Here is a 17,120-nt window from a genome sequence, read left to right on the forward strand (position 1 = left end):
AGATGTCACATTTTTTCTATTTGTGACAGGCATTTTTTTTTTTTCAATTTTCTGACATAAACACTATATATTATATAAAGAGATTGAAGAAAAAAAAGTCTATAGTGAAGGTAATCTTGAGTCGCAGCTTAAGTGTTCAAAATCACATGTTAATGTTTCAGTATGCATCTCAAAGTACACTAACTGTTATTGTCGCAGCGATATAATCCTGTACTCTTTACTCATGCTCTTGCCTGACTATTTAACACCATGTACAGTAGATTGCACCAATAACGTTATGTCTGGCGGCACATCATGTTGTCTTTCTTTTCTTTCTATTTTTTGTTTTGTTCTGTTTGTTCACGTCTTGAATAGAAAACTAAAAATAAAATAATTTAAAAAAATGGCTCATTAAAAAGTAATACTGATGGTTAACATTCTGAATTAATGCTGATATAAGATAAGCTAACCTCAATTCACAGATGTGGTAGTAAAAAAAAGTATGTTTTTCTTTCCAAAAAAACTATTCAGGTAACAGGATGGAAACTAACACTCACGCATGAAAAAAATGTCACTGGTTTTGGCCTCCGGGTATATTTATCCCTGTGTTTAAACAGATTCTAATTGTAATAATATGTTCCCTTTTTTTGCTGTTACACAACTCGACTCAGAGAACAAACACTTCATAAATCGTGTAGACTACGTTAGGTAGTCAGTAATGAGGTGACTGTTTGAAGAATAAAGCGATAATGACCCAAATGTTTGGTTCACAGGTATATAATTATGCATTTATTGACAGAATGATACAGATCTTCTGCGGGACAAACTGAGGTCAAGCCAACTAACAGATGGGTGTCTTCAGTTTACTTAGCAGACCTCCTGGTCCTCTTGTCCCAGGAGAAATTTGCTCCGTAGGATTTTACCCGGGGCTTTGAGCTCCTCTTCTCTGTTACATTGTAGCTCCAACCTGAAGGAAAAAAACATCAGAGTAAGTGATGGGGGCGAGAACATCACGTATATTCCCTTTGGATGAGTTCCAAACACAATGAGGTGTTTTGTAGACGTCAACAGGCTGTGTGTAGTCAGAACTGCACTAATCACTATCATGGTGCAATAAACAGAAAAGGCCAGTTTCCTTTGCTTAGTTTCAACAAACCTTCCCAGATGCTTCAGTTCTCCGAGTCAAAGTGAACTTTCTGTTGAGCGTTGCTACGCAGAAAACTACATCAACTGTGTTTGACTTTAATTAACACAAGAGGACTGTTGGGAATGGTCTTGTGATCCTGTCCATCCGAAGTATCGACTTAATGTTTTAATATTTCATTTGTTAGGAGGCCCACATGTTACAGGTTAGCGGGGCCAGTGAGGGGCTAAACTACAATTAACATTTTCCAGAAAAACAAAAGATAACTGCCCATAATTTGTCAACTTCCATGATTTGTTTCTACATAGTGTACCTTGACCTTTTTTCGGAATACTTTACTATGATTTTTTTTCACTTTTTTCGACATACTATACTAGACTTTTTTCACAGTTTCTTTTAACATACATTTTTTGATGACATATTGACATACTATGACTATCTTTCGACATATTATACTATAACTTTTTCTGACATACCATACTATGAATCTCAATATTTTGAGATACTCGATATTTGACTTTCATGACCTATACGCATTAATCAGCAAAATTAAAGCAAAAAAAGCCTTTAAATATTTCACTTCATATGTAATGAAGTGAAAAAGAATCTATGAAAAATTTAGTTTTTGAATTTAATTACCGTACTACTACATTGTTATTTTTTGAGCAATACCTGTCCAAATTTTTTCAACACACTATAATAACCATGATTTTTTTTTACATACTTTACTTCCCATTCTTTCACGACTTTTTTGGCATATCATTTTTTGATTCAACACTATAGATTGAAAAATGATGCAACCTATACTGTTTTTTTTTTTGTTTTACTATTCAGGATGGTAAAGTGTTCCAGTAACGCTTTGCATTATGTGAGATGCTGTAAGTGACCCTTTTGGCATTACAATTCTCCTACTAACAATGGTAATGTGCTACAACTACTCCCCTGACAGCTAATAATAATTAAACATCTTAAAGATAGCATTAAATTGTGTTCATTTAAATGTTTACTTATTGTCTAACAGTTTCCACTGATAAAATGTAGGTAAAACTCCAGAGATGTTTGATTTTTAGAATTTAACAGAATGGCCAAGATTAATGGAATCAATGCATTCATTGTTTTTTGATTCAAAGGTCTTGTTTTAAATGTTATGGTTGAGGTTTTATCTAAAGTCATTGAGCAATCTTAAATGTTTTACCATTTTTCTCAGCAAAAGCGATGGCATCCTCCTTGGAGGAGAAGGAGAGCACCATGTTGGAAAGGGGATCGGCCCTGAAAGGCAGAAAGAGCTGTTAACCACACATAAGTCACATAGTTGGAGGCAAATATCATAAGAAATGTTTTATGATTCTAAATAAAAAAAACTCATACACAGGGTGTCATATTTTGCAGATTGTAAAACACTGAGGTTTGAGATTTTGGGCTGTACAACTGAACTTAGTTCACGCCAAAAATCATTTGCAGAAAAGAAAAATGATCTCAGTGTGGTGCTGTAGAAATTGGCAGGTTCGGGTAGGATGTTCTTACGTTGAGGACCAGCCCATCAGCGGGTTCTCCCAGCGCTCTCTGGTATCAAAGTCCAGCTTCCACTTTTTGGTGCTGTTGACTCCCGACTGCATGGACGTTTTGGCAGGAACAAAGATGTGAACCTTGCGTGTTTTGATGTGCTCCTCTGGGACTCCTGTGAAGCTAGTTATGTCCTGAGGGAAAGACAGAAACAAGGCAAATGTGAATTTCAGATTGGAGAAATACCATGGCTTTTTAATAAATGGCTTTGTTGAATACTCTATTCTGATTGGTCAATCATGGCATTCTATGGACTGTTATTTCTGTATAACAAACCGTTGCTATGGACTCATTTCTGATCTGGAGCACCGCGTCCATCAATCATCAAAATTAACGTCATCTAGCTCTTTGTTTTAGTCATTTGCTATGTAAAAAGCAGAACAATCGGAAGATCAGAAGTTCAATCCTCGACTCCTCCAGTCCACTTGTCCAAATGTCCTTAGGCAAGATATTGAACCCCAAAATGCTCCCGAAAGCTGTGCTGTCAGTGTATGAATGGTTCGATGGAAATTCAACTGAGCAGTCAAAAGAAAAACAAAAAGTCAAAGCTTCTCATATGGAGATAAATTGGTGTGTTTTGGGGTGACTTTCATTTGACTTTGAGACTGATGTCTTTTTATTTCCCTATAAAAGATCATGCAAAGATGCATGTGTTGTTGAGAAAGGTCATCTGACAGTAAGCTTGCAGGTGTTGCTCTGACAATGTGTTCTTAGTGTCAGAAAAAGGGAGTAAGGAAAACGTTCAGTGGCTATAAAAAGTATTTTGCATTTTTGTACTTCACATCAATCTGTAGAGTTTTATATCCACTATTTATTATCAGGGTCAAAAATAGCTCGAATACATCTTCAGTGTCAAAAAAACAATAAAACGTGAAAAATGGATTTTATTTTTTTTTTATTGTTCCTTTGATCTGATGTTCAGTTTCGTCTCTGCCAGAACAACTGTTGCAACTAAAAATAAATCTTTCCTATGCTTTAACCTGTCAGTATTCTCCTGTCATTCTTTTTTTAAATGTGATATGTTCCTCTCCACTTGTCCCACAGCGTTCATTGGCTCAGTACTCCTCTCAGAAGTTTGTTCAGTAATTCCCTTTTTTGTTCTTTAGACCTTGAATGGGTGTACATTTTCAGCATTACAGCATTATAAAAACAAGAACAAAGGACATATATAATATAATAGCCATCTCTATGCTGTTATTCATACTGTTTTGCATCGAGGTGGATAAAATTAATGCCTCATACTTGAGGTGATTTACTCCAGACCGTCAGAAAGTAGGCCATTGCGACAAGAGGAGGAGGGGCCTTCGGGCGTACTAAATGCATATTCCTGAGCAACTGGAGCCCCTTCAAGCTCCTATCAAGGATCTGGTCCAATTCTTCAGGGAATTAACAAACAAGCAATGGGAAGTCGGCGACAAAACACAGACGAACCTCCCAGCACGCAGGCACCAGCCACCCAAGACTGAGGGCTTTCCAGGGCGCTCTCCTTTCAATACAAGAATTTTACACATTTCAATGGCCATTACAACTTCAAAGAATCAAATTTTCAACATTGTCTGTCATCTGCCAGTTGATTTGTAGAAAGGGGGTCGTTTTGCATGAACTCCACACAAAAGCCCGCCTTTCCTTTGGCAAAGGAGCTTCCAATGGTATTTAAGCCTAGTAAATTACAGGTCCAACTGCTAAACTCCTGCTTGTTTCAGTGAAACATCTTTTGCCATGCTCAGAGGCAAGACCAGACTGAATTTAATCATAAACAAGATCTGCACATTGAAAAGATTGTTCAAATGAAAGGGAAAAGACGAACAAAGGGGGGAAAAAAACTTCACAAGTGCTTGGTAATTATTTCCGGCTGCCCTATCTACTTAACCTTAACAATTCCTTCTTGTCACAGAGAGGAGGAAAACATGTTCTCTTCACCCAAAGGGGGTAATGGTGGACGGTTCATGACACAATAACACGCAGAACAGCGTGAGAGAGCAACAAAATGAAATGCCAAGGTTTTTTTTCATCTTGGAGCCCTGCAGCAGGTGATCAAAAAGTGTTTTTTTAAAAAACATGGCTTTCTGCAGGATATACATTTTTATTTTTAATGGATAGTGTTCAAAAGATCAAAGGTAAGAAAAACTTTTGGAGAAAAGATATGAACCATTATAATAATTTGTAAACACTGAACCCATAACATGTGTTGGAGAAGGAAAAAAATCATGTACAAAAAGTACCGTTTGAGTTGAGGTAAATCAAATTTGCAGTCAGAAACATTTAGCAGCTCTGTGGTCTGGTGTGTTCTAGGGGATAGATGCATGAAAATCCCTTTCAGAGACGCATTAGAAATTATACCCTTGGGATTAGAAGGCCAGACTATGGTTACGCGTATGTACGTTACATAAACCATAACTGACACATGAGGCCCATGTATGGTAAACTGGCGCAATAATTTGTCCAGATGTAGCAGACCTTAAATCACATCTTAGGCATGGATGAGCACAAAAGGTCCTTCATGAATGAGGAAGGATGTGTCAAAACAAAAACTCTGCCAAATCACTGAAAACACTGCTCATTATCTGGCATTGTTTGCAAAAATACGAGTCTAGACTTCTATGATACTTGCATGCATTACACTGAAGCTAGGAGGGTTATCGGCATAACAGACTCACCCACAATACCCAGATTCACAAAGGGAATGATTGTGGCTGGAATGTGGTGTGTTCCCAGGAAGACTAGAGAGGGCCATTACAAAAGGAAAACCCACACGGTGGGCACTTTTTCTTCTGCCATGTACAGGAAGCAAAATGAGAACTATCAAGTTTGACACTATTCACAGGGCCTTCACGGGGCCCTACAATACCTGGCTGGGCAGGCAGAATGCCGGGCTTAAGAAAGGGGGGAAAAAGGCTGGCAAAATCTCCGTCACGTGAAAGCGTGTCGATATTTCTGACATCTCCAGGCTACGTGCCAAATAAAGAGCATAGGGGCTTGTCGCTGTGGGGCCGCTGGGCCCACCAGAATGCTGAAAGCTGGTACCCCTAATGCTCCAACTGAGACCTAAGAATGAAGATTTCTGTATAAACAAGATTCAAAGATCTTGATATGCTCAAGGGGTGAAAACTATTAAAAAGCGAGAAAAGTAAAAACAATAGTGCAAAGAATAGTTTTCTTGGGGCAGAGCTCTCTCTAAATCACAACGTTTGTGGAATAAATTCAGATTAATGTGAACAAAAAGCTATTTTCCATCTTGATATCAATTTCTACATTTACAAAGGTGTCATTTTTTATTTATAAATAAGCTTTGGGATAGATCATGAAAATCAGACTGTATTTTTTAAAGTTGACGTGTGATGTGCATCTTATTCCACTTTAAAATGTTGAGATAACAAAAAGAGAATGCTATAACGCGATTATTAGACCAAACTGCCACTTTATTTCACTTGGTTATTCCGTCTAACGTCCTATTAATGTTAGCGTTCTCTGTTTCTGTTATTTCACCTTTATTAATAAGCAGTAAAGGCAGAATATTTCCCATCACATCAGTCAAAGAAATATGCTGATTTAAAGGAATTGCCTAACATTTTGTGAAATAAATTTATTGCATTTCTATTTCTCGGGCGGGAGCTGTGACTTCCCAGAGTCTTGTTGTCACGGTGAGGTTGCCAAGCAACCAGCCGTTGTTCCTCTAAGTCAACAAACAATCAGTATGGCTGCGTCAATTTCATCCATGTTCGACAACAATATCGTAGCCATTTTTCAAGAGGCACACAGGAGCGTGACGTCTCTATTCTTAACCCCACTTAGAAACCACTGATTTGCTCTTGTTCTTCAAACCAGGGAAACAGCTGTCAGTGAGCACAACACCTCACCAAAATGGACAGAAACTAGGCGAAGAGAAAGCATCCTCCTGTGTAACTGTATGTCTTCTTCACTGGACTTCACTAAACTGTCTTCCAGCCACTACTGTCCCCATATCTGTAATACATCTTGTCAGTTGCAGATGATTTGCAGGTGAATGTCCAAATTTCCTGCAGTTAAAAAATGGTTTGCCAGTAAGAAGATATCTCGAAATAATGAAAACCAGACATTGCTTTTGGATGCATCTTTGAGAAAATGGTTTAAGTAAAGCAACACAAATCACATTATTTATTTTTTTACCAGACAATTTTGATGAAAAGATCGACTGCGTGGGGAGGTTTGAATAGCAGTTCATACTGGGATATTTTCAGCGTCCTGGGGTTTAACCAAATGTAGACGTCTTGAAAAGATGCAAGTATAAGGACCTTGTCTTCTGAACACATTACTGTTAATTCACTTAGTGAATTGAATAGCCCTGTCTTTTTCACTCAATCACCTGATACTCCCTTTGAGGATATTTAGACAAAGAGGATCATTTCTATCCCAAAATAAACTATAAAAAGGAAATTCACATCTGTTCTTGCAATGATCCAGGACTGTTCAATTATGATTAACTCTCCAATAAACCTGAGAAGTGAGACTTACATTAACCCGTTAACTGCCAAGTCAGTTAACATTCTTTGGTTCCAGCATCTAAAATGTAGGGATTTGCTGCTTTTATATTACTGGAAACTGAATACCTTTGGGTTGTGGATTGTTAGTCCTGTAGAACACAATTATTTAAAAAAAAAACATCACCAAGGGTTAGGTGATGTTTACACAATTTTCTGACATTTTATCTACAAACCAAATAATGGATGAATTTAAAAAAAATAAAGATAATGAATTGATAACAAAAATAACCATTAGTTGCAGACATGCGCCTTCAAATCCAAGCAGATTAGGCCAGACACTGTGAATTTGTCTGAACACATCTGTACTGGTGGTCCTATTTGTAAGACTTTGTTAGGATTCACAAATTTAAACTATGGTACGGGTGTATTTCCTGTTAGTACAGTTACCAAACAGACAAACAAATAAAGAATGTCTGTGCATGACTGGTTCAGACCAAACATTTCTGGCATCACTACCACATTGTTATGGGTAATGGTAGACACTGTGACAGCCGGACACTACAAGTACAGTCCAGCCTATCTTAGCACGAACACCCATATGCCAAAACTGCAGCGCTGCAGCCAGGAGGGGTCATAAGGTCAGCCAAGCTGAATCATGTTGAATCAGCATGTGGTGAAAGCCCAAACACATCACCCTTAACCCCCCACTGTCCGGCCCACACCCAGACCAAGAGCCTCACTCGTCAGCCTCAGCCGGTTCCCACCTTCAGACGTCTTTGAAGTGGAGAAAGCGTGCCAATTACTGATTGGACATAGGGGGCGTCTCTAATAGAAACAAATATTATGTTGCTTCCTCATGTGTGGGAGTGGTTCAACACGGGAGAATGAGAAGCAGCTGGCATGAGGGTCATCTCGAATCTCACATTACACATACCAGTGGGGATCGGAAAGAGAGGACAGAGGAGCGGGTCATTTATGAATATATATATGCAGATACATTTGTGTGTGTTCTACAGCATCTCAAACATGTTGAATGTCTTTTTTTTTCATTAGAAACATTTGAAATCAGACTTTGAATAGTGTAAGATGCCAAAACTAGTTTGTAAAATCAGAAAAAGATGCTGGCTTACAACTAGGCCGGGGCGTTTTGGTTTTATAATTAAACTTTACATTACCACACAGTTCAACGTGATTAACATCTACTGGATTACATAAGCCATGATTTCACATACGTGAGCAGATATCGTATTATATTGAGATAAATTCCTTTTTCCGTATCACCCAGTAGGGCTAAGGCTTCTAATAGCAATACAAAAAGGTGGATATAAATCGTTAAAAGGATGTAAAAATGTCTATTGTTTCTAACTCAATGTTTAAAAACCAGCAGCCAAATTGCTGTATGGCAATATTCTGGTAATTTTGAGGTGCTTTATGTTCTGATCCATGTTCATTTTGCACTAAAGCTCTTAATAAAATAAGAATATATTCACTTTTGATTTGTCAAGCATTTAATTCACACAGGAGTATACAGAAAATAAAACACGCTATATTAACATATATATTTTGATAAGGATGTGAAAAGACCTATATCGGGATAGAACATTTTGGCTATATCGCCCAGTCCTACATACAACTAGTGAATAAAAGCAAGTGTAGGCAAACAGAAGTAGCAAGCCTTTTTTATCCGCTCTGCAAACACAACACTTAGCAGCTAGACACTTCCTAAAACTACCCTGCGCTGACAGGGCTGAGGAGTCTTCTTAAGAGGCTTAGTCTCTATGGAAGAGAGTGTTAATGAATGAAATACTATTTAGTGGATGATACATAATAAAGCCTCTTGTCTGGCACTCTTCAAAGACCAACATCCTCTGACCCACTACTCCAAACTTGAGCTGAGAGATTTTTTGCATAAGCGCGCCATATGAGAGGGCAACCAGACAAAACAGACACTTAAGTTGTCTATGTGCAAAGGAGGGAGGGAGGGAGGAAGGGTGGGAGAAGAGGATGAGAGGAATAGGAATGGGGAGGGGGGGGGGGGGGGTTGAATGTGGTCTGCTCCACTGTAGGTCACTCTGTGTCTGAGGCTAGACAGGCTTAAAGAATATACACCCCTGTACTGCAGCCTTAAATTGCTTGTGCTAAATATATCTTCATAGTTGGGATAGCTGGATTTTTATTGTGGTTCTGTCTTCGTCCTACACACTTATTTTCTTACAATTGCCAAACGTGAAAGTAAATACCTGTCTGGGGTCGGAGTGGTAGAGGGTGCTTTACCCAATGGCACTCTCAAAGCCTATTTAATTCTGCAGGATATTGAGTTCTCAAGTGTCACTAAGCAAACTGGCGTGCCCAATTGAATAGCTCTAACTGAGATGATCTTGTGCTAACCAGGTTCCTTTTGAGTGACTTCTGTATCAAGGGGATATCTTTGCATGATAAATCCTGACTGACTCTGACTTTTTCATTCTGATTTCTATTCTAACAACCTGCATTTAGACTCAACACCTTTGCCACAATCAAACCCCACATCTTTTGTCCAGATGTGATGTTACTTGCCAAGCGAGCACTGCGCTCTAAATTCATAAGAAACCAAAGATTTCAGATTAGCAAACACAACATGCCAAGCATCAAATGATCCTACCAATTTAATACTCTCTTCCTCTCTCCATCTACCTCCCTCCTGCCCCCTCGATTCCCTGCACTCTAATAACCGTCCCCCTCTGTCTCGTAAAACCCTAGTGCCTTTAGAGAACTCTATAACCAGGCTTCACAAGCGCTTTAAGATTATGGTGTTGTCTTTATGTGGAGAGAGAGAGAGAGTGCACTTGGCCATGGCTGAAGCACGAGTACATGCTCAGACACTCAGGCATAAGTGGGAGATATTGTATTATCGCATATTAAAGCAGCTGCTAAGTTATAACCGCAGTTGTTTCTGCAAAAGGCCAGAGAGTGAAGCGAAGGCCGGGCTCTAATTGAAGGAGGTCGCAGACATTCCGTGTAAAGCCGTGTATCAGTGGCCAGCCAGCCGGACCCTGGGAGCTGCCCAGCATGCTTAATCAAACAGTAATTACGAACAAAAGCAGGTCGGCATGGGCCCTGTAGGGAACAGCTTTGGGCTCTGGAGCTCCATCACGCAGGTCTTTTCATTTGCCATTACTTCTGAAATTCAGACAATGCCTTCAAAGTTTTGCTCATACAAATCTCAAACTTTAGGCAGGTGTTTTCATTTCTGTGAGCTTTTCAAGAAATTAAAACAGTCAAGATCTGCAGAGGGGTTTCAATAAACAATTGCTCTCATTATTTAATCTGCCATTCATGGTCTTTATAATTGATAAATTGTTCTGTCAAGCTTTGAGAAAATAGTAATAGATGGCATCATCATGTTCAAAAGAGTGTTTTTGTTTCTTTGTCTTATGCTATTACATAAGACATAAGCAGCAAATCCTCACACTTTATAAGCAGGAACTGGGGAATGCGAATGAGTACTAACTGCTTTTTTGGGCCATTTGGGAGACTGTGGAAAAAAGCTGTGAACGGGGCCTTGCGATATGGCTTATAAATAATCTTGATATTTTTAGGTGCAACAATACAGTTCTCAATATTTTCATGTTTTTGAATAATATTTTAGAGAGCTTTAATTTTGAAATTCCACATTAGAAAGACATGATATTGTCTGAGTGGTCAGCTAACATTATGAAGTGCAACTGGTCTGTGGGAACAGGACGTTTCTCAATGACACTCTAAGGTGGTGAACTTTCATTTTAAAGTCAGATTAGAAATGTATTTAAAAATTTTACCAGTATTATCATGATCGATATAATATGGCACACGCCTACTGTAAACACAACACTATCAAATGATTACCTTTTAAAGCAAACTTGTATGCAAAGATACAGCGTAACATCATCACTCATTTGGAGAAGTTTTTCTGTCTACTTGATGGATCCAAGTCTAATATTTACTCTCCTTTTACCTCTGTTTTTTGTCTCCACTATCTCCCGGAGGAAATATCTGACTCTTATGCTGCTAAATACTCAACTATGCTCACCCCCTAGTCGCTAACTTTCTCTCTCTGCCATTTGTAGAGCTTTCTTGCTCAAAACAGCTGCCTGCTAGAAAATCCAAACAATGTGAAAACTCTTAAAGCTCTGAAATGCAGAGTCTGGTGATATTTCTCTGTGGGTACATCACTACAAAGCACTGTCATCATCCATTGTTACTAGAAAACATTTGAATACATTTTAAAACAATTGCCCATTATTTTGTCTGTCTGTACCTTGTAAAATTGTTAATGCCATTAAAATTCCTCGTTACAGTTTTGACCCACAGGAGAGTTTTGCCCTTCATAGCCTAAATTTGCCTGTAAACGAGAAGGCAAGACAAACCGTAGAGATGCAACTTCCTGCAAGGTTTGCATTTTCTGGGACAGACGAGAACTAAGGACAAGATAATGAGTGTCACATAAACATTCAGACAGAGTATTTGGAGTGAATTCAAAATATCATTTACCCAGGCCAAAATGCAACCGCATCTCAATGTGGTTATTCAGAAATGTTCACTATACAACAAGCGGCACACCACATTCTCCTCGGGCTGCTTGAGAGAGACAGCGTGCGAACCCAGCGTAACCTCTCAGTCGATCGAGACCTTTGTTTGATTGGTCTAACCAGAAAGCAATTCGCACTTATTGACAGCCTGATGAATGACTAGCGTGCTGACATACGCTGAATGCCCAAAAGGGAGAGTGCTCTCACTGCCCTCTTCCATGTGAGACGGAGACCACTGTACTGTAAACAGCTGAGGGCCTCTCTTTTTGGCCTGTCTGGGTGAGCATTAGAGTACTTCCCGCAGTCGCCAGCAACAGCATGCCACAAAGGAACCTCTGTGGCCCACAACACTGAAGTGGCCACTGTCTTTTTCGTGAGTCTCAGGGTGTCTCACAAACTTTTTCCATGCAAGCTTCTTTTCTTTCACCCCCCTCCCCATTTTTTAGAGGCCCTTTTTTTCCTCTCCTCTGCTGTTCCTCTCAGTGGCCCCTACTGAGAGGACAGAGACAGACACTCCGCCCAGCCAAAGGTTTGTCTGCCAGTATGGTCAGCTTTGGTCTGGAACAAAAGCGAACTGACGCTGCCCACACACAGCAACCCCCCCCAAACAAGTCCACAACAGACTCCCACATTCTCCCTCTTTCTCTGTTATCTCCTATCTCCTTCGTCTTCTAACGACAAAGCACTCACTTCAAAGATCCTTCTTTGTTTTGTACAGTTGGTACACTGCTAACCTTGGCCACTTCAAATGCATTCTTATTGCTGTTTAGGCTGTGCTATAGGCATTAATGACCCTGTCTGATGAAATGTAAAACTAAATACAGCTGTACCAGATAATTTATATGGAAAAAAAATAAATTCTGACTGCATAGTCACCCGAGTGCAAGTGTACACAATTTAAACCGAAACCTGCTCTTCAAGTGCTTTTGGAGCTATGCTGTGTGCCCAAGCCACACCAGCTGACAAGTGTAAGACTGCTAAAAGAAAGTCGTAAAACAAAGTCACAGATGTTCTCCAACTGTTGGACAAAAGTAAAGCATTTGAGCTTCATAGGGGTTTGATCATTCACTAAATTTACATGCACTTAAGTAACTGTCAGCTTTCTCCAGTTACTTGCTTAAAAAAGTTTTCCCAGCAAGATTTTTCATGAGAGAAATGATTTCTATTATTATTATTATTATTATTATTATTATTATTATTATTATTATTATTATTATCATCATTATTACTATTATGTATACGTTTAACTAGTAGTTTCAATGTACGTTCATTTTTGTTATTGATAAATCTGCATTTATATTATGAATAAATGGTTTCATGTAAAGCGGGAAAAAAAATCACAAATAATGGCTAATTCATTCAGCAGAGGGACGGATCAAAGTAGGTCAAATAGCCTTCTGAAGTTTGTCAATTTGTCAATATCTGTATGCAGAATTACAGTAACCAGGTTACTACAGGGCACGTAAACAGATTTACCAATTTCCTGTGTAACCTGTTCTCTTGTGTGCATGTACTTATACTCACAATATGGGTATAACAAATGGTACGTAACTCTTTTTGATAAGGGTGGAAAAGATTACAATAATTTAGCATCAATACACAGATCACATAAAAGTCTGTTACAGGTCTTGGGTAGTACCACCACATATGTGAAAAAATGGATGGCTATTTTGAGATACACGTGTGACTTTATTATATGGGGCTCAATTTTGACAATTCTCCAAATTGATACAGCTGAAATATTTATTGAGTCTGTATTTGGTCAGAAATGTCCTCAACTCAGATATATCATTCATTGTCATTTATTATAAAGCACTGTGTTTAACAGCACCTCAAATATTTACTAATGTAGCTAATTCATAGGTTTTAGTATATAGTCTGAATTGTCCTTAGTTGGCATTTAGTCATTGTCAGGATTTTTGTTCCCAACAACCCCAAATGAACACAAAGATGGGAGTGACAGCTATCTTGGTGCAGAATCTGGTGCTGCCTCTGCCCAGGAGGACAGGGTTTGACCTAGCTTGGCTAACTGAGCAAAAGAGTGAGGTCAAATTAGCCGTTACGTGAATCTCCGTGTTCAAACCAGCTGCAGCTGAAGTTGGAGACAGACAAAGGCAGAGCAGAGCAAAGTCTCAGCAAGTAGAGCGGATGTAGTAAAGTCACTGTGGGAGCAAATGTCTGGCAACTGTCTGATTGCATTTACTAGCCTGACATAACTTTTTACTGACTCTGTGCCATTATGCAATCCTTATCGTTGGACCCTGCATTACCACCACATCGTTACAAAAGCCTACTGTCTAGTACAAGATCATTTTGGCAGCAAAGTAGGAGAGTTTGTTTTTTTACAATTTTTCCAGGAAGGTAATTGGAAAACAGAAGATCAAACAAACATCAATCTGTCACGTTGACCATGGAGGGGCTCCTCACCAATTTCTCATCAACAGTAATAAGCTGCGTGTCTTGTCCTGCTTTCTCTGCCAGCCTGGATGTTGATGTGCTTGTAGACCTGAAAACCATTAGACAGACATTACACGAATGGCACAAACCGCAAAAGGTAGACAAGAAACAAAGAAGTAAATTACTCAACCATTCTGCAATGACTGACTATCTTGGAGGAAGCGGTGGGCGAGGATACAGTAAAAAGGAAGAGACAAGGAGGGAATCCATCCCCGCCACCTATTAGTTCTGTCTAGTGAATTGCTGGCAGACTCTCGCTCTCATCCTAATGACAGGACGTGCTTAATGTTGGCTGTGGTCAACTGTCAGGCAAGGACTGTGTAGCTCTTTGTGAATGTGCAGCCGTGTCCTGTCACAAAATGGCAATGTGTAGTCACGTCTCAGCCAGGGAAAGGTTATTGCAGATAATGCCCCGATAGTCGCAATTTCCCATTCATTTCCAAAATGAATTTTATATTAACAATTTCCCCGACATTGTCTCATACTTCAATTACAACATGAAGAAATATCAAGAACCCCATTATGACCAACACAACAATGTTTTCTGGTGATAATGTTCTACATAGATGTAATCAGAAAATATATTCTGTTCTCCAAGTCATCGCTTGAATTAAGCCCTAAAGACTGCATCCACTAGATACAACTGCATCTGATGAAGAAAATGTACAATACATTTCTGTGCACGATTGGTTCAATAATAGATTAAAAATTGGATGATTATAACTAGATTCTATTGATAACTGATTATAAGTAGCCAATTTGTTGGTTTCAGCTTCATAAATGGGAGTGGTTTCATGGTTTTCTAAATTAAACACTTGGAGTTTTTGACTGTTGATCAGATGAAGTGCATGTTCAAAGAAGTGATTGATTAAAGACATTTTGTTTCAAAATCCAACTTTCTTAGCCAACATATAGTCTTATCAAATAAAGGGCACCCATTTCTTATCATCAGTAACTTTATGAACTCACATTTAGGCCAAGAAATCAATTTCTAATTTGACAATTGAATTTTCACCTGGACAGCCTCGTGTATCTTTTTTCTTTAAGTAATGTAATTAAACCTGCAATCTATTTTTCAAGATGAGGTCAATGTCGGTTTAATTATAAAGCTGAGGAGTCCATCACTTTCATTATGCAAAGATAAATACTCACAGTTTCATTATGTGAGGCAAAACAAACCTACAAGTAAACAAAAACTGTCTTGATACATGCCTTTCTGCAACATGCACTGGATCACAATAAACTGAGTTTGAAAACCTGCCCTGCCTTATTGCTCAGTATGTGGGGAACCTCTGTAACTGACCAAGGGTCACTTCGGGCTTGAAATGTAAATAAATGAATAAATAGTCTGCCATGTGCTTAATTAGAGTGGAGTGATACTGACAAAATAAAATTTTGTAATATTCCTGAGTCTGTACCTCAGTATAATATAGATTAAAGACGGATTATGTAGACTGTAAATAAAACCAATGTTGATATGATAGCCAAGGAAGCAGACAATCACTGATCGAGAGTAAAAAAAAAGCTGCCAGGTTAACATACCATTGCTGTATCAAAGTATTTCCCCAAAACAGATGGTGGCAAATGGTATGAAATTAGGGTGCATCTCCCAGCTATATGTCAACTCCAACTCCCTTTACTGCAGCTGATTTCTGGGCGGTCGACCAAACTATTGATTAAATATTTTCTCTTCTGTGGTGTGTTTGCCTGCCACCAAAGTTTATCAAATTAGAAAATATTCCTGTGGAAAAGTGTTTTCAAGCACCACATGATACATTTGTACAAAAAAAGTGCATAAAGCTAATATTAATATGAACAGTAATATAACTGTTAAATGCATCTTTGTGGAGTATAATTATTTATGTCATGTGCAGTTCACAAAATATAAAGTTCATATTGTATACTCACAATGATATAACATAAAAGAATAGAACATGTCCAGTAATGTACAGGGATGAAGGGATTGGATTATCATTCTTTGTTTATTGTTTATTTATTTAGATTGTTATTTATTTTGTATTAACTTTTTTTCATTCTATTTTATTTACTTATTATTTGTCATTTTTAGTTATGTATCATTTATTATTATTATTACTTATTTATATTTTGGATACTAATATATCAATACGTATATACTTAATTATTTATTCATTAAATTAAATAAATATGCAAGAAATTATAATATATATTCGATGGGAATATATCAAAAATAAATTGTATTTTGTAAGACACTTGTTAAGTAAAGTTAAAATAAACGTGGTTGAGTTTGGAGATAATGATATAAATAATCAAGATAAAGACATTTAAAAAAATAAAAAATAAATGTATGACAGAGGATGCTGTTGACTAACAATGAATCACTGAGAAGGGTTGGGATTAAATAAGTGTATACTTCTTTCCCATGCACTTCCCACTCCTTTCGGACATAATATAATAATAAACAAGGATTTCGTGTATCTTTAAATGAATCAATATCGTATCCAAAACAAGTGTTGATTGTGGCTTCGTTGCCACCACCAGTGAGCTGCAGTCGCCCTACAGTTGACTGAGGTTAGCTCCTGAGTTGAAGTTAGCTGTAGTGAGTCAGACAGTGATTTTGACCTTTGCCTGTGAGGTCTCTTATTAAATAAAGGTCCTGTCTCGCCGAATATTAGTCATGGTATGCCGCACATGTGGGTTTAATTGCTTTAGTTAGCTCTTAAACTGAGTTCTAGTTAGACTTAGCATTAGCTAAGTAGCTGGCTAGCTTGAGTGCTGTAAGGACACACGGGATATCATTGACCAGAGCAAACAACCCAGTCACTTTAAAGACTACATATGCGAGCAAGAACTTAGTTAGTTAGTTAATTAATGGATGTGGAATTACCTGATAGGATTCAGGGCCAGTTTATAAGCTGCATTGAGCACAGATAAACGTCCCAAACCGAGGAGTGACATTGAGGACGCCATGTTTGTTGTCAACAGTGGCGT

The 17,120-nt window shown here is 38.3% G+C and overlaps 1 protein-coding gene across 1 annotated transcript; it reads right to left on the reverse strand.

Annotated features, from left to right (window-relative positions):
* Positions 1 to 723: 723 nt before the first annotated feature.
* Positions 724 to 17,120, reverse strand: ndufs4 (NADH:ubiquinone oxidoreductase subunit S4). Its single transcript, XM_083911971.1, has 5 exons — positions 17,017 to 17,120; positions 14,121 to 14,199; positions 2,648 to 2,820; positions 2,319 to 2,392; positions 724 to 946 (listed from the first exon to the last, which is right to left on the reverse strand). Exons 1-5 carry the CDS (start codon positions 17,097 to 17,099, stop codon positions 843 to 845), a joined length of 513 nt encoding a protein of 170 aa, XP_083768097.1. The 5' UTR covers positions 17,100 to 17,120; the 3' UTR covers positions 724 to 842.

Source organism: Echiichthys vipera (genome assembly GCF_963691815.1).
Source record: "Echiichthys vipera genome assembly, chromosome: 4".
Lineage (NCBI taxonomy): Eukaryota > Metazoa > Chordata > Actinopteri > Perciformes > Trachinidae > Echiichthys > Echiichthys vipera.